This window comes from Cygnus olor, chromosome 3, assembly GCF_009769625.2.
Source record: "Cygnus olor isolate bCygOlo1 chromosome 3, bCygOlo1.pri.v2, whole genome shotgun sequence".
In the NCBI taxonomy this organism is placed as follows: Eukaryota; Metazoa; Chordata; class Aves; order Anseriformes; family Anatidae; genus Cygnus; species Cygnus olor.
Genome location: NC_049171.1, coordinates 83,729,220 through 83,754,903, shown reverse-complemented (window position 1 = coordinate 83,754,903; position 25,684 = coordinate 83,729,220). Strand labels below are relative to the sequence as shown.

The 25,684-nt window shown below is 36.2% G+C and overlaps 1 protein-coding gene across 3 annotated transcripts in view; it reads left to right on the top strand.

The window, feature by feature from the left end:
- Nucleotides 1–25,684, top strand: part of AKT3 (AKT serine/threonine kinase 3) — a 152,122-nt gene that overhangs the window by 76,862 nt on the left and 49,576 nt on the right. For all 3 annotated transcript variants that reach the window (XM_040553563.1, XM_040553564.1, XM_040553565.1), the window contains exons 3-6: nt 1,565–1,690; nt 14,707–14,818; nt 16,311–16,455; nt 25,091–25,222. In XM_040553563.1, the coding sequence (XP_040409497.1) occupies nt 1,565–1,690; nt 14,707–14,818; nt 16,311–16,455; nt 25,091–25,222 (515 nt within the window). The remainder of the gene's footprint in view (nt 1–1,564; nt 1,691–14,706; nt 14,819–16,310; nt 16,456–25,090; nt 25,223–25,684) is intronic.

Here is a 25,684-nt window from a genome sequence, read left to right as displayed (position 1 = left end):
TGTGGATGTTCCCAGCTGAACTAGCATCCAAGATTTAAGATAGAAAGCTTTGGGTCAATACAAATGTAATTGGTGCTATATATCTGCTCTATTTTTTGGTCAAATTAAGTAACGCTTTGAACTTTTTCAGTTTTCTTTCTACTTATGTGAAAATCTCTAGATAACAAAATCAAGCGGGTGCCCTGCTGTCCGGAGATATGAATAACTAAGAGTTTTGCTACTGAGGGCCAGGAAACATAGATAAGCCTCTAATGGAGCAATCTCAGCGTCAGATGGGTGTAAATTTCTGTCTGACCTCTGAATTGTGTAAAAGCTGTGTAGCTACAGTTAGCAGGGTGCTGAGGTGCTTAAGCACTACTCAAGGACTGAGTTTAGTCCAGGGACAGTGCAGCCCCTGGATTGTAGTCAGTTCTGAGCATTTTGCAAACTGAAAACTTGAAATAATTTTTAAGTTTCAGCCTTACTGAACTTGAAATTGTCTTTTTTAAGTTAATATGAGTAGGTCATGATTCTTATTTCACTGTGACATTGCTGTAATCTTAAGAGTCTCAGAGCAGTATTTTAGCATGCAGCTTACAAGTGTGTAATAAGTGGCAACTTCTAAGGACATTTGGAAATTCTGTGTTGGTACATACACTTTTTTTCTTAAAATGTTCTCTTGTGTAATGATGAAACAGTGGCTTATTTAAAGTCTTACTAGATGCTTGTACGTATATTATTTGCTTTGCAGAGTTGAAAGAAATCAAAGATACGGAAAGTTGTGCTCGTCTAAATGCACCTGTATTTACCTGAGTAATTACACATTAAAAATGAAGTTGTGGCATTATAAATATTGCAATATTAAAGAGATTTTTCACCCTTAAATAGCAAAAAAGGACACTGATTAAGGTACCACCTCTGTGCTGTCCTGTTGTTTACAGTGCTGTTTCTGAATGAATACCTCATGGCTTGCAGAACCTTCTGCTCAGACTGGGGTAGGAAGAAAGTGGAGGTGATGGGTTTATTGGTAGACTTACCTTGTAAAAGGTTACTGGCTTCAGCTTTTTCTTCTTTATATATTCCTTTTGCTTTCAAGTATACTTGTTAAGTATGCTTTGTGTACATTCTTCATTACCCCCAGTCTTCTTGCTGATAGATTATATTTTAAGGAACTTATGCCTCAGCATAGTGAATGTTCTACCTTGTAGTAGTTGAGATTTCATTTTTTTATTAAAAGTTGAGCTGTAGCGCTTATTTTCACCTGTATCAAATTTCAGACTGTTTACAGGTGTGAAGATGTAGGATTCGGAAGACTATAGTATAATAAAATCTAGGTTTATAGAGTATTACTGTATAGTGCTTGTAGCTCCTTATTACAGAGGCATTATTCTATAGCCCAGGCTTACCATTGCAATTCCATTTTCTCTTCTTTTGGAGGGAGTTAAAGTTTCCTTTGTAAATTGAAAACATCTGAAAAGATTTTGGTATAATTAATGTTAGACACTGATGATATGTTATGTTTTTTTAATATCAAAGTTTTTTTTTTTTTTCTACAGTACTAATGAACTTTTTTTTTCTCCTTTAGGAGAATATATAAAAAATTGGCGGCCAAGATATTTCCTGCTAAAGACAGATGGCTCTTTCATAGGCTATAAGGAGAAGCCCCAGGATGTGGATCTGCCATATCCACTCAACAACTTTTCAGTGGCAAGTATGTATTTCCAGTATTTATTATTCTCTCAGCATATTGACAAAATATCTGTTACATATTGCTTCATGTGGAGGTCGGAATTTATTGGTAACAGTGCAAGTTTGATGCCACACATCATGCTAGTTCCCCCCTAATCTCATGTCCAGCTCTACAGGATATTTTTACAGATGGCATTAAAAATTTTACCATGGGCTGGTTTTTGAATATTTTTTTAAATCTAAGTCGTCAATTTTTATCTTTATTTTCTTTTCTGTCTGAGGTGTCTGTAACTAACAGTAACATTTGAGAAATGATTGCTGTAAGAAGAAAATCCTTGGAAAGCTTACCTGTATTCAGATCATTGACCTCATTTTTTCTTTTTTTTGGTAGTATCCCTGAATTCACTTGAAAACTCAAATTAATTAGAAAATTATCTAGACTGTCAAATGGCACAAAATCATGCTAAATTATTTATCTCTTGGATAATCAGGTAATCAGCTCTCCAGCCTGGTTAATCAGTAATTTTGAGCAATCAGACAATTTGCATATATTAGCAAAGCTATGAAGTATGTATCTGTTGGGTAAAGTGAAGACATTGTGATTTCTTCTTTTCCAAGAATGTTTCTAAAAGATCAATTTGTAGGTTTTTCTTTTTTTTTTTTTTTTTTCATCTGGCAAAGTGAGATTGATAGAAGAATGTTTCTGAACAGAAATGAAAGTATTTGTGGAGCTAAACTAATCAGGCAAAAAAATCTCCCTGAATATAACCGTTGTGTATATCATAGCTACAAACTTTCAAAAGAACACTGGAAAACTTAGTCAACTTCTTTGCAAATGTTTTTAGCATACTGCAATATAATAAATAGCAGCATTTAATTTTATAGGGGAGTACTGGATCCACAAGAACATGTGTACTTAGGGAATCTGGATACCCTTCCTCTGCATTGCTGAAAGTAGAACAAATTCTACTGAGACTGAATTTGCCTCTTTTCTTGATAGAATTGTTCATGAGATTGATTCAGCCGGTGTATACAAAGTAATTTGCACATTTTGTTGTTAAAGAAATCATCTTGTGTTCCAAGCCCACGTCTTGTCGTACAACCAGAAGAGGAAAACCTTGCATATTCTGATTGTGACAGAAGTCTTCGAAATAATATTGAGTATACAAGCCTTTTAATAATATTAGAGGCTCATTTTACCTTGTTGCTATCCAGTAAAAGCAAACAAACAAAAACAATAATGCCTTTATGTTGTTCATATGAGTGGGTAGACCTAGCATTGACTAGGTCATAGGCCATTATTCTTTAGTTATTCTACTGAATGTACTAACCCAGTCATTTGTAGCAGTTAGTAATTTCTTAGATACTTCTTGCTCTATACCCAGCACAAAAAACACTTGTAGAAGTACTGAAGGTTTTTTTTTTTTGTTCTTTTTTTTTTATATGTCCTGCTTTACCATGCTCTTCATTGCATTTCTAGTCTTCCTTTGCCATTTCAACTAGAATGATGATCCAAATAGTAGTGTTGCCAAGTTGATTGACTGGTGTTGATTTTTCTGTCCTGATACCCAGAGGTCAACTTATGTAATGCTGATATTAGAATGCTGCCACTAAACCTTGTTTTGATGGGAATTTGAAGATTTCTTATTGTTTCCCCCTCAAAAAAAGGGGAGGGGGGGAGGAGCAGTGAGCAGGGAGTCCTTTCTGCATCTTGCAAAATACAGTTTCGGTAAGCAAGATGAGTTTTTCTGTTTTCTGGCAGGAAAAGCAGTAGTTTAGTCAGAAATGACTGCTGATCAGGGCAAGAATAGAGAGATGTTTTCACTCACAAAAATAATCCTATAAAATCTAAGTGAAGTACCTATATGGAGTTCACAATGTGACAAACAAAACATTTTCTAGAATCAGAATTCTTGGATAAGATTCCAGTTTTTAACTTGGTTTTAATTAAATGGATTCTGTTTGATTCTGAATAAGAAGTACAAAATTACACGACATGGAAAAGCTGAAAATATAAGGCAGTATGATATTGCACTCTGAATTGCAAAGGACTGTAAGTTTTTGTTCACCTATTTTATCTGTTTGAAGATAAGATCAATAGGGCAAACAAACAAAAACACTAACACTATGTGAATGAATCAGATCTCATCTGCAGTACTTGGTAAATGTCAAGAACTGGTCTCATGGCCTCCGATCTGTAAGTTCCTGAGCTGTTGCAGTAGGTTTGTGGCCGCAAGCAGTACAACATATTTTTCCTGTAATAGTGAAGTACGTTTTTCATAAATTACTAGCCAGGCAGATGGAGTGTGAGATCACTGTTAATACCATCTTGATTAGGTTGGCAGGGACTTAAAGATATGTCTTTATAGTCCTATCTTCATGTAATCTTTGTAGCTATCTGTAAAGTGAGAGTGTGGTCTCAGTCTACTTTTTGCTCTCCAAATGATAGACATCTTTGGCTCTAAGTTACAGCTTGTTATTTAAGCAGAAAAGGCCAAGGCTGTGGTATTATTTTCCTTGTACTGTTGGAGTTGAACACTGGAAAGTTTGTACTGCTCTGCTTTGTATGATACTTGTTCTGTAGTTTAAAACTTGTATATCCACTCTGTCAAACCAGTTACTTTGATCACATAGGTATTTTCCCAACAGTGTGGCCCCCTTCCTCTCTTGCAAAAGACTTTCCCAGATGTAGTATTGTATTCCCTATAGTTGCTTCCTGATTTTTTCCAAGATAACTGTAAGAAAAGCAGAGCCAGAGCCCAACGCTTAGCACTTTTCTCTCCTTGATGCTGTGTAGCCAGTGTATTCCCTCAGGAATCCTGTGAGTAAGAGGAAGGCCTGAGAACAAAACTATTTTATATCCTGCTAACGGTGCTTCCAGGACCGAATATGCCTTTATTCATAATGCCTTTCTCATCAGGTGTTATTTTGTCATAGGATGGAGCGTTTGGATAGCATTTCTTTTCCTTGGAGTGGCTGGGGAGGAAATAGAGGGGAAGGCATGAGGAAACAGCACTTGAACAGGTAGAAGCTCTCTGTAGGCAGGGAGAGCCCGAAGCAGCACATGCTCCTCAGCCTGCGGTTGTCTGCTCAAAAGGCAGGGAAACCGTGTGGGCCCGAAATGGTGGTGGGTCCCTGGAGGCAAGATGGAGTCGACTGAGGGGCATGGCGGACCGGGGCTGGATGGAGCTGAGCCCTTGGGGTAGGTATGGGACTGGCCCGTCACTGGCTGTGCCCTGAGGCTCCCGATCAGGGGCTTGGCCTCCCCATGGCAGCTGCTCCCCAGCCCTCCTTGGGCACGGGCAAATGTCAGCAGGAGCACCCTGCGCCACATCCACTGAGCTGCCACGGGGTTGTGGTGGGGAGAACAAAGTCTTGTAACACCAGGTGGTGTGTAGGAATCACTCTGTGAAGCCAGTTTATTTTGCACCAAACAGAGCCTCTTTTTTTTTTTTTTTTTTTTAAACACCTGAGTTCAGAGAGAGCTGTGCTTTTGAGGTATGCTTTCAGTTCTTAATGCTCATCCCCTGACACTTAGACTCACTAAGAGTTGTGCCATGGTATTTAGCCATACACTGGAAGATAAATGAGGTGGGAAATTCAGTGTGAAAACTTAATGCTGATTGATGCTGTTTTTTGGGAGGTAACCTCAGAAGTATAAGCTTACCTGAACTGACTAGTTCAAAATCAGCTTAGCTCATTTCAGGTATAGACAAGCAGTTGCAAGTAATGAAGTTATTGTAGTTTGAAGAGACACTGCTGATTGACTGAGTCATGGTAACTGAGTGGGTGTGCATTCCTAGCCCACCTCAACTGCAAAATAAAATATGTTAATTTAAATTGCTTTTGCTTAGGCATTTATGCAGTCAGAATCAGTTTAAAAATAATTTTGATTTGATTGCTGTAACTTCTCTGTATAGGCAAGGCCTAAAAAAATGCCCTGTCGTTTAAAACTCCATTATTTTTTGAACAAAACTAGTACTCCAGCTGTGCAGCATGACAGGATTTATACCCTCAGTAGTCCCCGAAAAGAACAGCATGGTCGCACAATACTGTTTTTAAGTGGTCCAGTCCTGCTGAAGCAGAATCAATACTGCTTTGTGTAAACCACCTTGGTCTTTGATGGTCATCATTATTAGGGAGAGCAGAGTGGGGAAGAAGAGGTAGTTGTTTCCAATCCTACTTAAGGAGCTTTTGTGGCCTTACTGATATAAATAAATAAATAAAAAAAACCCCAAACCACTTCTCACACATGCAATGAATATGTAAGTAATCACATAGTACATTTGGGATGAGGTATCTCTAAGAATTGGCCCTTTGCCTTCATTTTGATCTTCATGTGGAGAATAATTGGAAGGAGATGTATCCCATTGAAGTAGCCTTTGAGCTTTGGCCAAAAGTGATGTCACCTGGAATTTCTATGGTACTTGAAAGATTTTGCTTTCTAAGCACTCTGTGGTACAGCTACCCTTCTTGCCTTTGAAAAGAAATAGTGAAGGTGAAATAAATTCTAGTTGTTGTGAGAAGGTATCCTTTTATAACATGTTTTTCTTATTTTTTTTTCTTCTGAGGAAATTATTATTGATGAACACTGGCTACTCTAAATGGAGAATCTGTACTATTTTTTACTAGTCTTAACCTTTTCAATGGGCCAGAGACAAGGTTTATTATTTTGGGGATTAAAAAATCTTCAAAACATGAGGATTGAAATGTTTTAGGGGAATGGTGCTAGGAAATGAACAGGAAAAAAAAAACAAAACAAAACATGCCTTAGGTGAGATCAATTTATGCATGAAAATACTTTGCCATTAGACATGACTTTCTGTACCAGCAACTCCACAGTTAACTTTTCAATGAGATTTAATTTTGAAGTCCCAGGTGTTTTTAGTTGTCGCAACATTGGATGACATGAGCCCACAGATACACATGTAACTAGTTACTTATAATTACAGTACAAATTTAATTCCAAAGTAATAATGGTACAATTGAATAAATAATGTTCATTCAACACTGAAAATATTTATGGGGAGAAAAAGACAATGTATATGTAGTTTACTGCATATGCAAATGTGTCTATGGAAATTCAAATTCAAATCTACTGTGTATAACCAATATTACTGTGTTAGATGGGCCTCTGCTCATCTTTCTGGAAAACTGGACCAGTAATTTTCTTTGGGAGGCTTTCCTATTACCTTATGAATGGTTTCTAGGTGGCATAGTTGGTATTCTGTCATTTGACTTAGAAGCTTGGATTTAGTTGTTGGCATGGGTAGTGAATGAAAATGGGTTCCTTGATTTTATCCTTCCATTTTAATGGACAGTGCTTTCTCAGACAGCAGTTTACTGTTATGTAGTCCCCAATTATCTTTAAATAGGGCCTGGTATAAGCATGGCATGTCAAAGTTGAAGTGTATTGGCAAGTCTGAGAGTTTTTATCCTGTTGTGATACACCCAGTTGCATAAATGAAATTGAGGTGTTTGTATGAAAGACAGAGGGATGTGTAATGTTATTACTTCCTGTGATAACGAGCAAAACCCCAGGTAAAGCTCAACAGTAAGATACAGAAATCTCTCATTTTCATTCTCTCTCTTTGCATGAAAGGGTGACTAGCAAGCTAGTTGTCATGATAGAAGGGTGTGGATGCTACTTCAGTGCTTTTTGGAGTGGTGGAAATAAACTTTTCCAGTATGATGAAGTGCATCAAAGGCGATCTTTTTCAGCTTCAGGGAATACATATATATATATATATATATATATATATATATGTATGTATGTATATGTATGTATATTATTTGTGTGTGTGTTTGTTATGCAGTCATATATGTCGTTGTAGCATTGAAGCACATACAAGTCCTAGTCATGAGCCAAGCACCACAGAAGTGGGATTTCTACCCATACAGAACAAAAAGTCAGTCCCTGCTCCAAAATACTAAAATTCCAAATATAAAACAAGGGACAGCAGATGGATGCAAACAGATGGGGGGAGTATGAGAAAACAATGAGACAGTATTAGCCTGTAGTACAGGCAGTGGTCTCAGCACATCAACAACTAATCCATTGTCAAGGTTAGATTTTTTTGTCTCTTCTGTTCTCCCTCCTTCCTCTTTTTAAGACATCGTGGTGAAGGAGAGTTTTAAGGAGGATTTAAAGGAGAACAGTACAGCAAACAGAGAGAAATTAGGAGTGCTTTTGAGAAATGGTGTTGAAACTGGAACAGTGGGAGGAGGATGGATGGCAGGAACGGTTGTTTGGATACTGAATAAAGAGTGATAAAGAGGATGAGATTAAGCTGTGGGGATAGTCCATGTTGAAAAGTTACCACTGTCTGATGTGCTAGAGCTGTGTAGGAAATGAGGAATGTGAAGAGAAGAATGATGTGATCAAAGGGACAATGGAGAAAAATCATCTGTGGATTTTTTTATTTTTATTTTTTATAATCAGTTTGGGTATGACATTTTTAGGGGAAAACTGCATTTGTTGAGACCAAGGAAAGGATATTATGTCGTTCACATATATCTCTGTGTGACCAAACTTATCTTTATGGGTAATATAGCACATAAACAAAATGTAGTGAGAAAAGAGGAGACCAAAGACAGAGCCTTATGGAAAGCCTCAGAGAAGAAGAGTTACCCTAGGGAGTAGATAAACAGCTGAGAGAGTCAGGAGAGGAACAAGCTAAGGGAAAGTGTGTGTATACACATATATTTGTGTGTATACATATATATATATATATATATATATATATAAATAAAATCAGGGCTTTTCATACGTATATGAGCAAAAACATGTTTATCTGTGTCAATGTTATGAAAACGGTACATTAGTTAAGCTACTTGTCTAACAAAAAAGGTCATTAGAGAAAACTGAGTATTCTGAGCACAAAGAGAGTAGCAATAATGAAAAAGTAATTGTAAGCAATGTGTTTCTACATGAGAAAGAAAGCATTGGAGTAGCAACTGAATAGGCAAATGTTGGGACAGTGAGGTGTATGTCTTCTGAAGGAAAGACCCAGAGAAGAATAAGAAATTAAGGATTCAATTATAATCCAAATAAATATATAGATATCTGTTTATAGCTATCAGTCTATATATGGAAAAAATGCATATATTCTACGCAATGACATCAGTGGTCCAGTACTATTTCTTTTATATCGTATGATAATTATAGGAAGTTCTCTTTTGTGCTAAAACTCAGTCTGCATTAGAAATATTTTCTCAAATATGCAACCTTCTGTTCATTTTTTAGTGCATTTTTTTATGGCTGCTTTTATGTCTAACATTCTTGTCTAGCCGTATCAACAAATTCTGCTAAAGTTGAAAACTTCCATATATGAAATAATAATATGGTATTAGTGTTGTTTCTGCTTTTGTTTGTTTGTTTGTTGTTTTTTATGCTGTGGGAGTGCATTTAGGAAAAGAACACTGGTGATTATATGGTTAAAGTTATAGAATTCAAACTTTAAACTTTTTAATAAAATCTGAACAGATGATCTGTGCTTTTTTTTTGGAACTGGCAGGTTTCAGGCCCTCTAATTGGCTTCCCAGCTTTGCAGAGTAATTACAGCTTCAAGCAAACTTTGTCATCTGTGGTTCAGAATGGTGTAAAGTAAACAGAACGTTTTGAAATACAGTTTGTAGTTAGAGTTGCTCAGGAGAGTTTAACTAGCGTAACTATTTAATTTAGATAGTAGCATTTATTTGAAAAAGTGTAACATTTTAGAATTGTCACATTGTTTGTGGGTATGGAGATGAAAGTTAACCTCTGGTATGTTCATTACTTTTTTTTTTAATTTATTAAGGGAAAAAAAAAAAGCTCAATAGTTGAGAAATATCCATTGCATTTTTTCATACTGGTTCTATTTCATTTTTCCATTTTTTAGATAGATCTGAAAATGGTCAAGCAAGTACCACAGACTTGCTGGAACTGAATTGTCAGTTTCTGTTACAAATTTTGTATTTTGCTGCTTTGAACAAGTGTTCTCCCTCAAGGTTTTTTATCTCCTCTAATATTAAAGGGGAAAATTTTCATGACTGATGTTTAATCCTAGCAAGACAGAACGCTTTAGGATTAAAATGTGTAATTCCAAGTTGTAGATGGCTAGCATACAAGAACACAAAGTTGAGTCTGTCTGTTTACTGGCTTACTCATCTTTTTGAATGATAATTTAGAGTTCCAACTGTTTTGAGTTGAGATTCAGCCCTTTAATTACATATGTTTATGTATAGTAGCAAACTTGAAGACATTATGGTAGAGTGTTCTCTCCTCTTGGTAATGACCCAACTATCACTCGAGCTTTCCGAGCCAGCTTTCAGTAGCCAGTTTCACTCATTCTTCTGTGCTTTTGTAGTTTCCAAACTATTCTCTCTGTCTAAAACTACTACAGTTTTTCCAGTAATTAGTAGAAAAATATTTTGGTAATTAGCAGTAACTGTGTATTAGAGTACTTATTCATCTTAATAGATTTTTTTTTTCTAGCTGTAGGTGCAAGACATCCACAAAAGTTTTTATTCATGTTGCAATCATGATAGGAATGTTGTTTATCCCATACGTTTGTATACAGCAGCATGTGAAGCATGTGGGTGACTAAATATCAGCAGACTTCAGTTACTTTTATGTACTTCAGAAGGATGGGTAGCACACAACTTTTAGAAATACATTGTTCTTCCACTTCTTTCTGAAACTCTTTGTGTCAGAGAGTAAGGACATGAACATATTCAATTTTAACCATATACAAGGAAATTACATCTTCAGCCAATTTTAATAGAATATATATATTAAAAGACAAAAAAAAAAAAAAAAAAAAAAAACCACAAAAAAACCCCACAACACTTGAGTAAGATTTCCTGGATTTTATTTTTCAATAGCCTTCAATTGTAGTGAAATGGTTGTTTGTTTGTTTGTATGTTTTCAGTGCCTTTTTCAATTGCCACAGCATTTTTTTATTATATTTAATTGATTAAGTTGATCATTTATAATTAAAACCTGAGAGAGTTAAGTACTCTTTGCTAGTTACAGAGCTCAGTATATGCATCTATAGCTAAAATGAGTGTTTTGTTCTTGTTAATAAAGCATATCACTTTGAGGACCGTCTGGAAAAATAATACGTAGTACCAATAATACATGTATATATTAGATACAGATTTACATACGTATACATACAAGTATATATCAATAATATATTCATTATATATAGTATACTTTGTAAGTAGGTAAAGACCATATTATATATAGCATTTGGACATAGGCAAGTTTAATTCCACTTGTCCCTATTTTTGAGTGTTTGAGTTGGCAAACTTAAATTAATGCTATTTTAATGTATGCATTTTTGTATGTATTTGCAATCAGCAAATGAACGGTGAAATTCAAAATCTTTGGCTCGATTCGAAGCACCGAGGAGGATGTGCTTTAATTGTACAGAATTTTCTGCAAGTTTGACTCTGTACCTTTTTGCCTTCAGATTGCACTAACATAGTCATCTCTCTTTTCTGTACCTGGCAGCTTCTTTTACCTTCCTTCCTACCTCCTAAACTAGCTCATTTGTATTATCACTTTATGGTCTCTTGGTTAACTCCCACTTGTAGTTCCCTCTTGCAGTCTCCCCATTTTAGCTGCAATTTAATGCTGCTCTTTCGAGTGAGCCTTATTTTATCCCCCTAGTTTTTCTTTCCCACACAGGTTCCAGTCTTTTTCCTGTCCATTTACATTCTCCTGCCTTTGTTCCTTGTTTTTTTTTTTTTTCTTTTGTTCCTGACATCTCTTCTTTCACTTGCTGTATGATATCATTCCATATTGGATTTTGCCTCAACCAGGTTGCTTCTTTATCATACTGTCTCAGGATAGCAAGAGTCGTTGTGAACATAATGCTTTCCATTTAGCAGGTGTAGAGGTAGGAGATAGCTGTAGCCTCTGGATTATATTCAATGCATAGATTTGTAAGAATTTTATACTTTAGTAAGTTTTTTTTTAAACCAATCACCCTCCCCTCAATTTCCCTTGCACTCCTCTCTCTCCTGCAGCTAGTATGGCCAGATGTGTCACATTTTCATGGGAATACTGGAATGATATCAATGGTCTTGGTTTGCCAAATTTTAAGTCTCATCTCCGAAAAGTAGTGTTTTCCAGCAGTGTGCAGCTTTAGGCAGACACCCAGCAAAGAAAGTTTCAGCCTACGTGATTGAAGTGTGATAGGATTAAAGATGAGAGGATGGTTTTGGTAGGGGTAAGATCAGGTGATCTTAGAACAGGCAATGCTTGCAGTCTTGTCTGTTATAAAATTAGCCCCATGCATTCCTCAAAGCTACAACTGAGGAAGTTAACAAAACAAACAGCCTGTTACCCCTATGTTAACTATCATTGTGATTGTAACTTGGACTTCAGCTGTATGCCTGAAGAAAGGGATTTCTTTGCTCTCATAATACTTGCACCCAGCTACAAGCCTAACTATATATCCTAAGCAGCACCACTTCATCATGTTCCCTAAGTTCCCTTCATCTGCTTCTGTTCTCCACGTTTCTCTTCCAGCTTTTGTGTTAAGTTCCCTCTTCCTGTATCCATCCTGCTGTAGATCTTTCCTGTAAATGCTGAGGATGGCTATCAGCCCAACCAAGACCTAGCAGAGTGTATAAAAGCAGTGAGATTGGATTACTGTTTCTCTTTTGAGTCTACGTAGTATATGCAGGTTTGCTAAATGTAATGTCATCTCCTTGAACAGCGACCAGTCTGCCTTACATAAATTATAGATGTATGGAGAATACATAGGTTTATGCATCAAGGAATACACACCTGCATAGTACAGTGTTTACTTTTTTCTTCTGTTTCTTCTACATGTGTCCATCAAGCTTCTGAGGCATTCTGCTGATCTGCAGAAAAAAAAAATCCTATTGACAGACCTGTCCACTTCTGCCCTTGACCAATTTTTCAAAAATGCCATGTCAGCCTGCACAACAGTTCTTAAATCTGGGCTTCCTCACAGAGAACCCCCGAACATCAATACTTTCATGCCTGTATTAAGGATTAAGTACAAATGTACTGTATGCCAGTACAAGTAAGTCTGATGACATTTGCTGTAGCTTTATAACAGAGACAGAGGCCATTTCTCAGATAATGGGTCCCAAAACATGTAGGTCTTCAGGCATACAAATTAATGCCTTGGACAAAGGCATTAAGCTTGTTATAAACTAGTAAAATGAAAGAGAATTGCTTTAATGTATTTTCAGTATGGAGCTGCACTTCAGAAGGTCAGCTATGAGTATGCAGCTTGTACAATTAACACTAGCAACAGGAATAAGAGAGAAAGGAAAAGCAGGCTAGAGGGTACTGAAGTATGTTGAGTGTTTAGAAATTTGCTTGGTCTGATGTGGTTCCTTGGAGAATATTTAAAATGCTTTCCTGTAAAATTGTGGATGACAGCTGAGGTGTCAGGACACTGAATTTGTGTGTGGGGAAAAAGTCAGCCAATATAATATATACTTCAATGAAAGAATAGCCTGCCTTGCAAAGTGGTACATGTCATATAACATGACTTTTGTGAAATGCCAACATTAACTTGAACAAATAAAATGTAGTTCACCAAGAGTAAGTGCAAGGTTTTATGCAGGATTTTTATATTATGCAAGGTTTTTAAAGAATTCAACTCCATCGGTGAAAGGTGCAGGCCAGCTGGTAGGTGGTAGCTCTAAAACAAAATTTACAGTGGATCGTAAACAGGAATTCTGTTGCCATATTCATTGTTGATCAATTTGTGTACTTGATCAATGACTTGCAATCACACATTTGATCTGGATGAGGTTTGAACAAATGATAGCATTCTTGTTGAATTACCGGAACATGAGATGTGATGTTCATGTCAGTTTTGTGGTGGCTGCAAAAAAAACAAGTCATACTTTTGACAGAGTAACCTTGTCCTCACAAAACAAACAAACAAACAAAAAAACCCCAAAAGTTTAAATATATTTGCATGAATAAAGAGTTCTAGTAGGTCAGTGTTTTGCATCACGCAAGTGTAACGTTTTTAGTATAGTATGCTGTATTATAAAATCTAGCATACAGTCTCATTGAACCATTGCCTGAATCAGTAGTGTTGTGCTCTTGTGACAGAGGAATAGTAGATAGTCTACTGTATGTCTAGATTTGAGTGACAAGAAAGATCTTGGGTCTGAATGCACAACCTGTGAGGGTAGACTCGTTGAACTGATGTAGGCCTGAGAAGACTGAAAAGAGATAAAATAGTCTTCAGATGTCTAAAAGGGATAGCTGCTAAAATAAATAAACTGCTCATTAGGGCAAGAAAAAATATGCTTAAATTATTGGAACAGTTGCATGAAATGCTAGGAAAAGTCTTCTAGCTATAAAAATAATTAATTTCCTTATAGCTGGATGAAATATTTGCTTACAGAGGTTTTGAAATTACTACTTTGGGGAACTGTAGAGTTTGGAGAAGCAGGAGAAATAGCCTAGGTGGACCTGATTCTGCCTAGGGGCACTAAGAAAAACTAGATGACTTCCTGGGGCAGCCCCACTGGGTGTGTGTTGGGGGTAATCCTGTTTAATAATCAGACTGGTTTCAACATCTGAATTTTCCCAGATAGGATGTTTTATGATAAATCTAATCCTGAGTTGATGGTAGCCTGAGTTATTGCAGCATGATTACCGTTGAAGGAAAAACATCATATTCCTCCTGCCAGGTACAGATGGAAAAATGTGCCTTTGGCTACTGCTGTTACCTTGGCATACTGGAGCAATCTGGGATCTAATACTCTTCTTACCCTCAGAACAGACCTAGTTTGCAAATGGAGATCACTCTCTTTATATGGGGAACAGAACAAGTTCCATCAATTCCTCTGACTGATTTCTTCACCTTATGATCATTGCCTTCTACCTTTTGTTCAAGCCCATGGTTATACTGGCATTCTGTATTTCCACTATGTGCTGGATAGGTATAGGTAACCTATAAGTATTTTATCAAAGTAATTGTATGTGCTCTTCTTCACCCATTAACTGGTAATGTATAAAGGAGGAAATGTCATGTATTTCTCTAGAATGTCAGCTAATGAAAACAGAGCGACCAAAGCCAAACACATTCATTATCAGATGTCTTCAGTGGACCACTGTCATAGAGAGGACGTTCCATGTAGACACTCCGGAGGAACGGTGAGAGTTTTATTTTTGTTCTGCTTTCTGTGTTCGTTATGTACAAGTCTCAGCTGGGATTGCTCAGTAATCAGAATGGGGAATTGTGACATTCTGAGCACTTCTGAACAGTTATTTGAAGATTTTATGTCAGCTTCTGTAAAGTATGATCCGAGCTCATAGCTAGTGTAAAAACTGCCTGCAACTAGGTGGGATGAGTATGTTCAAATAAGCCAAAACTATGTCATGATATGTCTCTGAAGTGTGAAATTTTGAACAATAGACGCCTGCTTTGAAGTATTTTCCAGCCTTGCTGTCTTAGATTTTGCTTTTACTCCTCCTAGTGTGCTCCTTTTTTTGGCACAGAAAGCAGTATGTTTTTTATAATTTATGTTGCTTATTAGCTTTTATTCTTTCAGTAACACAAACACACTCTTAAGAATTAACTTTTTTAAGACACCAGAAGCCTATGGAAGATAGGACGATGTGCCTTGCTGAAATATTCTTTACTGTATCTCTGGTTAGATCCGCTGTGTCTTCCCATTGTCCTGTTGAGACCAATACTATGATTTGGCTTCATTCTTACTGTCTATATCAATAAGTAAACAATGATTTTGCTTTTTGCACTGTTTCCTCTTTTATTAGTATATTCACTTAGAGCTTTTTCAATTCTACCATGATACTGTTTCTCCACCGTATCTTTCTTCTGTGTATGCAGCACTGTACCTCCTGCTGCATTCCGTAACACCACCAGACTTCTCCTGCATCCCTTGGCTGAGCAAAAAGCAGCAGATACTGCACTTGGTGTGGGGCTGTGGTCTGCAGATTGGCCTGCTGCTAGGTCTGTGCTGGCCAGCCAGCATGCCAAGTAGCCAGGGGCTCAGCTGCCCCTGCTTTTCCCTCAGTGGAAACCCTCATCTGGGCCTGCGCCTTCCATGCAGCTGCTGGTTTTCATGATGCTTGTTGAAATTTAATTATCTTTGAGGACCTCGGATTCTCAGGGGCATGTGAAATTGGCCAATAAGTTCAGTTTTAAGAGGAGACAGACAAAGAGTTGAACACACAATGTAGATTAATAAAACTTTGTTATTTTCTCACGGTGAGGGGGAACACCAAAAACACTCTTAAAGTAGCAGATTATTATCATACAGTATCAGATAGGATATGACATACTATGCCCTGATCTGTATTATACCTGTAGCAAGAGTTTCAAGGTTTTTTTTTTTTTTCTGTAGCAAGTCTTCAAGCTTTCAGTATTAAAGTATTGGCAAAATTAGATACTGTTAATTCTTGAAATAAACTGTGCAGTGATTCTTTTTTATGCTGATTAATTTCACCTTTTCTATTATGCAGAATTTGGAAAGAAATTGAAACAATTAATTTATATGAGTCTTCTGTTGTGTAACATGAAAATTGCACAATGAAGCAATGTTGCATGAGAAAAACATTATATGCAACTTATTTGGATCAATTTTATAAGTTTCTAATATGGTTGTTGGCCTGTTCATGATAGAGAAGAATGGACAGAAGCAATCCAGGCTGTAGCAGACAGACTTCAGAGGCAAGAAGAGGAGAGGATGAACTGTAGTCCAACTTCACAGATAGACAATATAGGAGAAGAGGAGATGGACGCTTCAACAACCCATCATAAAAGAAAGGTAATAACCTTCAAAAATATCTAATAAGACTAATATGTAAGTAACTTCTGCAGAATGGTCTACTTGGTATAACAATATACAAGCAATAGTGTCTCTACATAAATTTCAGCATATTACAAGCATAAAAGTAAATACTTGTTTTAATTCAATGAAGCTGTACTGCTCTAGTTTTATTTATTTGTTATGCTGTCTGGTACAACAATTTTCAGACACAAAGTTCAACCATTCAGGCAGATGTTAGCATTCTGCTTGTTGTTTGAATATTATTTTTGTCTTTCCCTTTTCATTTGTTTACTTTTTTAGAAATACAGAAATAAAATATTTTCTTTAGACAAGTAGATTTGCCCCCTTTCTCATGCAAATAATACCCAGTACAAATTAGATGATTTGCATGAGAAAAGCTAGCAGGATTTGGCTTTTAATGACCTTGTTTTTGCTGTCTGGGAAAATAACTCTGCTTTTATTTTCAGTGACATAAAAGAAAATAATATTTTACTTCTTGCTATCCTTCGCAGCTTCTGCTGTAAGTAGGAATATACACATAGCTGGCTACAACATACTTGTAGGTGTACCTCCAGAGTTAACAGGATAAACACACAACTAAATGTATGTTTAAAAGACAGTGTTACACAAAATTTGTTATTATTTTGTGTTTCCATTTTGTCTTGTGTTTTTGGAAGTACAGACTGCTCTTGAAGAATAATGAGGGATTCAAATGGATGTTTCTCGTTTACTACATGGGATTGACATGGCTCAAGAAATGCACTGAAATCGCAGGAGAAATAATAACCTGTTTCTATAGGACTGGCTTCATTCTTTCTAGCTAGAAAATGAAAGCTGTAGAAAATTAAGTGGAAGTCTGCGGACTGTGCATAATAGTCTTACAGCTAGTGTAACTGAATGTCTTTGAATGATGAACAGTGAAAAGGAATATTGAACATACGCCTTTACTCATAGAGCATGTTTTATTCTTTGCACTATATGAAGCAAGAATTATAGAAAAATCAGTGGCTGACAACTAAACTATATCCTTATGAATATAACAAAGATGTGACAGGAAATCTTAGTTCTATCATGTCCTAACTTTTGATAACTTGAGTTTGCAATACAAGCATAGTACTTTTATGTAGTTTCATTGTATGTAATTTTCTAGGCTTTCTTTACTAAACAAAAATGTAAAAGCTAAGTATGTACAGGTGTAACAATACTCTCATCATACATTATCAGGTTGGAGAGGTTGGCATTGACCTTTTAGCCTTGCAGCACAGAGGTTTAGCGATTGTGTTCCAGGGTGAAATACGATAAGTGACAGCAAGACAGAGGCTGTGTTCAAGATGTGTCAGTCTCCCTAAGAGGCTGTGTGATTATGTGGAAGGGATTTGGGTTTGCTCTATTAAAGATCTGACCACTATTCCAAGCTTGTGTATCCTCTTAGTGGAATACAAAAACACTGCATAAAAACAAGCATTTTCAAGGTGTCAAAATAAATACTGTCTAATATAAGTTGTTTATCTGAAACGTATGCTTTCCTTGTTCACAGTTCAGTGCATTTTCCAGTACAACAAAAGGGTTTGTGAGAATAGGAGTAGGAGGAAGATAGTTTTGTTTCTGTCTTGCAGCTTATGCTCTAAGAAATGCTGAAGAAAGACACTGGGACAGTGCATGTGCAGTGCTACAGAATATTTAAAGGATTTGGCAACAAGCCAAAAGCAAACTCTACAAATCAAACCTGAAATGAAAAATGATGATATCCAATACCTAATAATAGATCGGAATGGAGTCTGCGTAGCCAGTGAAGAGCACACTGATAACACCAAGGAATTTCATTTGCTAAAACTCAAAATCATAGATTTCTGACTGTTGGGAGACTTTAGCAAAAGGTGCTCAGAAGTTTTTGGAATAAAAAGTACTGAGAGACCATAATAAAGGGAGTTGTTACTCCGTGTTAATAGAAATTATGAAAAACATTTCTTTGTGGAACTGTTTCTGAAAAGCTTCTGTTCAAGCATTTGTAGTTGTTAACATAATCTGAACCATTTCAGTTATAACTCCTAAATGCATTTTTATTGCCTTTTCTTGTACTGGATTTCTTATAATTTCATGGATTTTTTGCTCATTGTGTCCTATAAGCTTGTTTTGTCACCTGATATTACATCTACGCCCAGCGAATTTTGCTTGTGCGTGCACCAGATGGTATACATATGCGTAGAAGAGCATAATCAGATTAAGAAACAAGACAGAGAGGAGTGGGCCTGTTCTTCTCTCTAAAAAAGTAGCAAAAGGTTTCCAAAGAAAACAGTCTTTAGGATATGGAACATGATTGGAACAGACATGACAGCAACATCCCTGGCCAGATTAGCTGGAAGAAACAGAGACATTTTTACACTTTGCAATTTTGATAATGGTGTCAATATGCCACTTAAGTTCTACAGTAATAGCATCACTAAAATTTCAAATACTAGAAATTGTTAGCAAACTGCTGCTTTTATTCATTGCTGGGCTATTCTTTGTAAGCAGAGTTTCTTCCTGATGATGTCGGATGAAAACTCCTAGTGGTATATTGTTTGTGCATATCAGGACTTTTTAAAAATTAGTTCCTTGGTAGGAATTTCAATACCTCTATTAAACTGTATTCTTTTGAACAGATCCATAGCAGGAATAAATAGGCTTTAGAGAAGGCTGAACATTTTATGGTTCTTTGGTTAGTTTCCTGTAGCTTCACTGGTTTTTATTTGTATACAAATTTGTTTTTCAGTGTGCAGTGTGAGTAAAGAATGGATTTTTCAGATAAACCAAAAGTAATGTAATGAGGAAAAAAAGAAATCAGTCCTCAGAGTTCAGCAGGAACAAAGAAGTGAGAAAATTATCAAGGAAACAGCAATCAATCTTATGGAAGCCTCCAAACTTGCTTACCAACATCCCTCAGGTTTAGGAAGTATTTCAAATTTTCCACCAGTTTTCAGTACACCCTTAGCTATGGCATCTGTGTTTTTATCTCCCAAGGTCTTGTGTTCTTTGGCAGACTTTTTGAGTTACCCTGCACTGCGTATCATCTCTAAGCCTTCTGCTAAGATTCTAAAGAATAAGAGCATCAGGAGACTTTATTCTTAGAACTAGCACTACTGCCATAACCTTCTGTTAAGCCACGGCTTAAAATCTTGCAAAACTATTACTTTCCTCTTTCGAATCTACATATTTTAAAAATTTGTTTGCTCTGAGCTTGCAACTAGATTCATGACTGCTTTGGTGAACATTATGTAAGCAAATTTTGGACGAATGAGTCTTTCAATTTGACTGGCTTGCTGCCCTTAGCATCAAGCCCATGTCTGTGATCAGTTGAGCCAAGATCCTCCCTCCGCGTGTGGGCAAAGGGCTGCTTTGATGAGCTGGCTTTGTTCAGGCTCTGATGGTCTCTCTCTAAATCCAGCCTCTCAAGGAAGATCAGAAGTATGGGAAAAAGTTACCTTTTATGCTGTTTATGGTCCCATAAATTTTTAACTGTTAGAAGTGATGACCTTTTACGGTCGCTAAGTATTCTTTATCAGTAGAGCTGTTGGCCTTTCTTTGTAAGGGAATTTGATAGCTTTATGAATGAAAATAGGAAAGATTCTGCCCATCTTCTACATAAATTGTGTGTTAAATGCATTTTTTTGTGTGTGTGTGTATGTGTGGTTTTTGTCATTTTTCACTGCTTTAGCACAAAGGCAGTTTCTTTGTGTGTTTTTGCTTGATCGTTGTCATAGAATTATCAAAGTAGATATCCTGACTTTCCAAAATACTGACTGTGATATTTGAGAAGTCTTCTCTTTAGTTGATGAAGTAACGGTTGCGACTGTAGTGGTAGTAGTAGTAGTAGTAGGGTACACTGTACAAACATTGTAATAGTGTTTGGATCACAACCTTACATATGTGTTGTACCAGTTAACAACAGTAAAAAGAATAATTTGAGAATGCTGTTTTACAGAGTAAGTTTCAGGAATTCCCAAACTAGGATGTGTGACCTTGAATGTATTTCTTTTGACTTGATAGAAGTAAAAAATTTTTTTTTTTTGGTGTGTGGGGTCTTATGGCCAGTCAACAGTGGATTTCCATTGTGATCCGAGTTGTGCTTGTACAGAGAGGGACATAGTAAAGATAATAGATTTTTTTTTAATGCATGTTTATGCATACTCATGCACGTACATGTGCATCAGACTTCTGTTTTTCCATAAATTGTAACTTTCCCTTGTTAATTGTTGTAACTTGTTTTGTATCTTAGTCTTGGAATCCCAAGTGATGAATATGAGTGGAAATAGGTTTGGTGGAAAGGAAACAATCAAAACAAAAATTCTAGATTACAGTGAAAACCCATTCACATTTTCATTGTTTCTTACTTAATTCTCCTAATGGTCGCTTTGTATTTTGAGGTAGCTGAGAGGGATTTGTTCAGGCTAAATAATAATATTTTTAAAATTGTCAGTATAGTTGGCGATATGTAATATACAGAATGAAGGTTTATCGTGAAAGTCTGTTTTGAAGAGGTTTAGATGAATTTGTTATTCAAACTCCCTTCTATCCAGCCTTTTTAAAAAACATATGTGCGATTTCCTTTACTTATCTCTGTATTTTCCAATACTTTCCTGTAAAAGATATTTTAATTCAAACAATAAATACTTTGATTACATTTGCTACAAGATTACATTTGCTACAAGACTAGAAATACCTATGTGTTCCTTCCATTTTGAAAATCACCAATGTCAGATTGATTGCAAGTGCCATTTTCTCAATATAGAAAAAAAGCTACTACTAATTATTACTTACACTTGATATGCCTGTCGGTGATGGGAAGTAGCTTTTTAGATTGATGGTAGTGCTTTCTAATATAGACAGCGTTTTCCTCTTGCATAAGGCACCTGCATTCCACCACCTCTCCATCACTTGCTGAATGTTTTATGACCTTGTGAAAATGTCCTGCATTTATATAACAGGTTATTTGTAGAGCTAAGAAAAATAATTTTATGAACAGGATCGAAGATTAAATAGGTTATGGTATTAAGGCAGTGTATTATTGATTTAGAACAATTTGTTAAAGGTTGGGAGCTTGTGACTGAAAAATGTTCACATATGCCAGTTCAAAACCAAAATCTATGTATCAATATTGTTGTCTGTCCTCTAATAATTCTTGCTGTTTTACATTAACTACTCTTTGCGTTGTTTATCAGGATTATAACAAGTTGTGTGTATTTTCCTTTTCTCTACTAACCAAAGAAGAAAGCTCAAAATTATTTAAAGTTTGAGTTTGCAGGAATATGACTGGAGACAGAATAAATGGAAGAAAAATTTAGAACCCTGATAAACAAAAGGCTAATGTGTTGAAAGGATGCTAGTGCCATAGAAAGAACTTTTAATTACTAGTTGAATCAGTATTTGGAATAAAAAAGATCATAAAATATTTCTAGAGAAGTAGTTATTGTAGGTTTTGACTAAGTATTAAAAAGAGATACAATTGTAGCTGTATGACATACTTTTCTTGAGCTTGAGCATTGTTTATGTTTTGGTTCTAAAGTCTGTGCATGATCCAAAATCCTAGGGTTTACTGTTAACAGCAGTTTCATTTTGACAGGAAAATGTTACATAATTCTTTATTTTGTAACCACTGATATACAATGAATGAAATATGAGCTTCTTGTATCAATAATAAACGTATAGATGCATTAATAATAGACCTGCATTTGTACTTACCTATAATTTTCACAGTTTTGTGCATCACTAGTTGTAGCACATTTTACTAGTTTTTGAAAAAGGTGATCATTTAAGGTGATCATTAAGTCTGTGGTCATAAACTTCAAGTTTACTTGCGTGGATTTGCTTTAGCTAAAAAGTATTAGTAAGTATTTTAGTGTTATCTGAAAGCCCTGCAACTCATATTTCTCTCTGGGATAAAATTTTATTCTTCCTGATGTGAATTGTTTTTGGCAGCAAAACCAGACCCATCAGTGCAAAATGTTTGTGTGTTTATGTGTGAGCAGAGAATGAAATTCACCAAGGTTAGTTTGCTTAGCAGCTACCAAACTGACATTACATGGGAGAAGATGTAATTCCTCCTGATTTAGCAAGACAATTGATATGTGGAAAGCATCTTTAATAAAGCTTTGCAACATCCAGCTATTCAGATGTTACCTGAACTAGTTTGTTGAAAAATTTTTAAAGCCGAAGAGCTTTTAAGCTGCAGGACAAAGACCTCCAAACTAGGGAATTACAGCACTAATGTGGTTGATGAAACTTGAGTTCTAACCCCTTTCTGAGCAGATTTCAAACTGACTCAGGGTGAGTGACTGTATAAATTATTTCCACAGTTTGTTGGCAGGACTGCAACACAGCAACTTCAGATCCACGGTAGCAGTCTCAGCACTTAAATTTAAAGGAATAAATGATTTTAGAAGTAAATTTTGCCCTCTATTCTTTCTCACGGGAGCAAATGTATTTTGCTGCCAGTATTTCTGACTGCATACCTGGGAATATGCCCAATAACTCTACACTACTGGAATGCGTATGGGATACACAGACACTTTTAGAGGTGTTTCTAGTAGGAATAAGGAAAGTACTAGTTCTGTTTTGTAAGATGCAAGTAGAAGTTTATCTAGAATGCCATTATTCAAGAAAGCTGCCTGAAACCGTGACTGGTGTAAGAAAGGGATAGTAGGAAGGTGAAAACAAAGGCAAGATCTTTTCTTTTCCTTGTACATAACAGAATTAAATAGATTTAGCTTAATGAAACTGAAACTCAGAGAGAATATAATTACTATTTATAAATGTTTGGAGGTGTATTGCTCACTAAGAAAGAAGGGGAGAGTTATTGATACTACAGGACAGTCAATAAAAAGAAGAGTTGAATACATGTGCAGATTGTAGAAAGAAGTTCCAGACTGTGAGGCTGTGAGTGTCTGGAATAGGCTTCCCATTGGAACAGTGTAGAAAAATCAGGAAGAATCATGAGTAATCTATACTTAAATGATGCTTAATGCATTTGTGACAGGGGTTGTGATGCAATCATCTATGACAGCAGAGGCCCTGTTTTCAAGTTGGAATCCTGCCTGGTATTCCCATCAGTAGTAGCACTAGAGCTTAGAAAGTGCTATTCAAAGTATGTATTTTGTGCATTTGCTTCCAAAATAAAATGTCAATTTGATTGTGCCTTTAATTAATAATCCTTTGTGAAGAACAGGGCTTCCTTCGGAGAATCAGCCGAAGCACTCTTATGTAGCTTCTGGAATGGTTAGCAGAATTAGAATTTCCTTTCCTTAGAGAAGATGGGTGTTTAGTCAGCAATAAGGCTTATGGAATTCAAAGATAATCACATGAGCAATAAAAGAAGCAAGTCTAGGGTCCACATTTATCTGCTTCTCAACCACATACTTCTGGCAAAGTTATTTTGGGAAGGTGACTCCTCTTCCTTTTTTTTGTGTATCTCCTACCTATTTAGAGGTCTATTTGAGGTGTAGCCAACGGTATTCCTATGGAATATACAACATTTTTGATACTCATAAAGATAAAATTTTCACTTTTTACCTAGGTGGCTGTTGTAGATATATCCTGTCCATAAGCAAAGTGAACAAATGAAGCTTGATGAGAAAAGATGATAGAATTAGAATAACTCTGTTGAGACTACCTTTCTATTACAGCCAAGTAAGAGTGAGAAATACATGCTTGCCCAGGAGCAACCCTGCAGTATGTGGGTTGTGTTGTCTTTCAGAGCTTTTAGCTACTTTCCTCAATGCTCCTGGGTACCTTAACTGGCTCTGTGTGCTTGTGCAGTGCTGCACCCAAGCCAGTAACACAGTAGGCTGAAAAAAGTGTTATGGAAACCACTGCGATTTGGCCCTGAGTTGGCCAAATAAACTGTATTGTCAATCCAAGACAACCCTGCACAGAGCTACTCTGCAGTTGCTGCGTTACGCTTCCCAAATGGACTCAAATTGTCTGTTGGTGGAACCAGCTCTTGGATGCCTGTGGCTGTAGTATGTTTACTCTGCAAAACTCAGGCAATACTAGACGCTTGAAAATTCACTATAATGGAATCACATGAAAGACTAAAATTTGACACTTCCTCCTTTTTGGAGCCATATTTATTAATGTAAAACCCATGTAATAGTAATCTGTACTCAGAGTTTTAAAAGTCAACCTCTCATGCAAAGATCACTGTATACTCTTACTGGTAGAATATTGCAGCAAAGGTTATGTATATTTCAAAAAAGCCAGTAGTGCAGTGGCTGGTGTTATGAAAAGCCTGATGAAATGCTGCGTTATTGTGGTAGTACAGGAGTTGATGAGCTTTCTTAGAATTGGAGAATTCATGGAATGCTGGTATAGAATAAGGTCTTGTTTTATATGTGATTTCTAAAAATAAGTGTGTGTGTGTGTGTGTGGTATACTGTGCAGTATTTGACTTTAGGGAACCGTAATAATACTAGTGATCAATACATCTTAATGGTTTAAGGATATAGCTATTATGAGATTAATTATAGAAGTGTACCTATTTTTGTAAACTGGTCTTATTATATTGGTAATACCATTTGGTTATATGCAGAAACATTTTTGTATATATTGGAACTGCATAACGTAAGTCTTGGTAATCCTTGTTCTTTGCTCCTTATAGACAATGAATGATTTTGACTATTTAAAACTACTGGGCAAAGGAACATTTGGCAAAGTTATCCTGGTCCGAGAGAAGGCTAGTGGGAAATACTATGCTATGAAGATTTTGAAAAAAGAAGTTATTATTGCAAAGGTAAGGAAGGTTATAGTTTTAATATTATGTCAGTTTTTGAATGGAATAATCAACATCCAATACATAAGGTGTATTTGATTTTTGATGGTAACTAAGTTTGAGAGAAATATATGTGCAAAGAAAATGAGTGAAATATATTTAGGTGTACAGATTTTGTATGACTTTTTCCACTCTCCTGTAACGTAGAGTGTGCAAAGGCACTGAGATAATTCATTGTGCAGGAAAATAATGTGATCAAAGTTTAAAACAAGAAAAAGAGCATTGTAGGGTATATTGTACACCTAAACATTTTCTAAGTGATCTGCAAGTTTATTCAGATAAATACGGTTAATTTAATGGGGCTACGCTCTATTTTTGCTATGTTAGATAAGAAAGCTGTGCATGGCAATAACAATTCTATTGTTTCAGTTTTTGAGGAAAAAGAGAAGTCTGAAGCTGATGTCTGAAAATATTATTTAACTG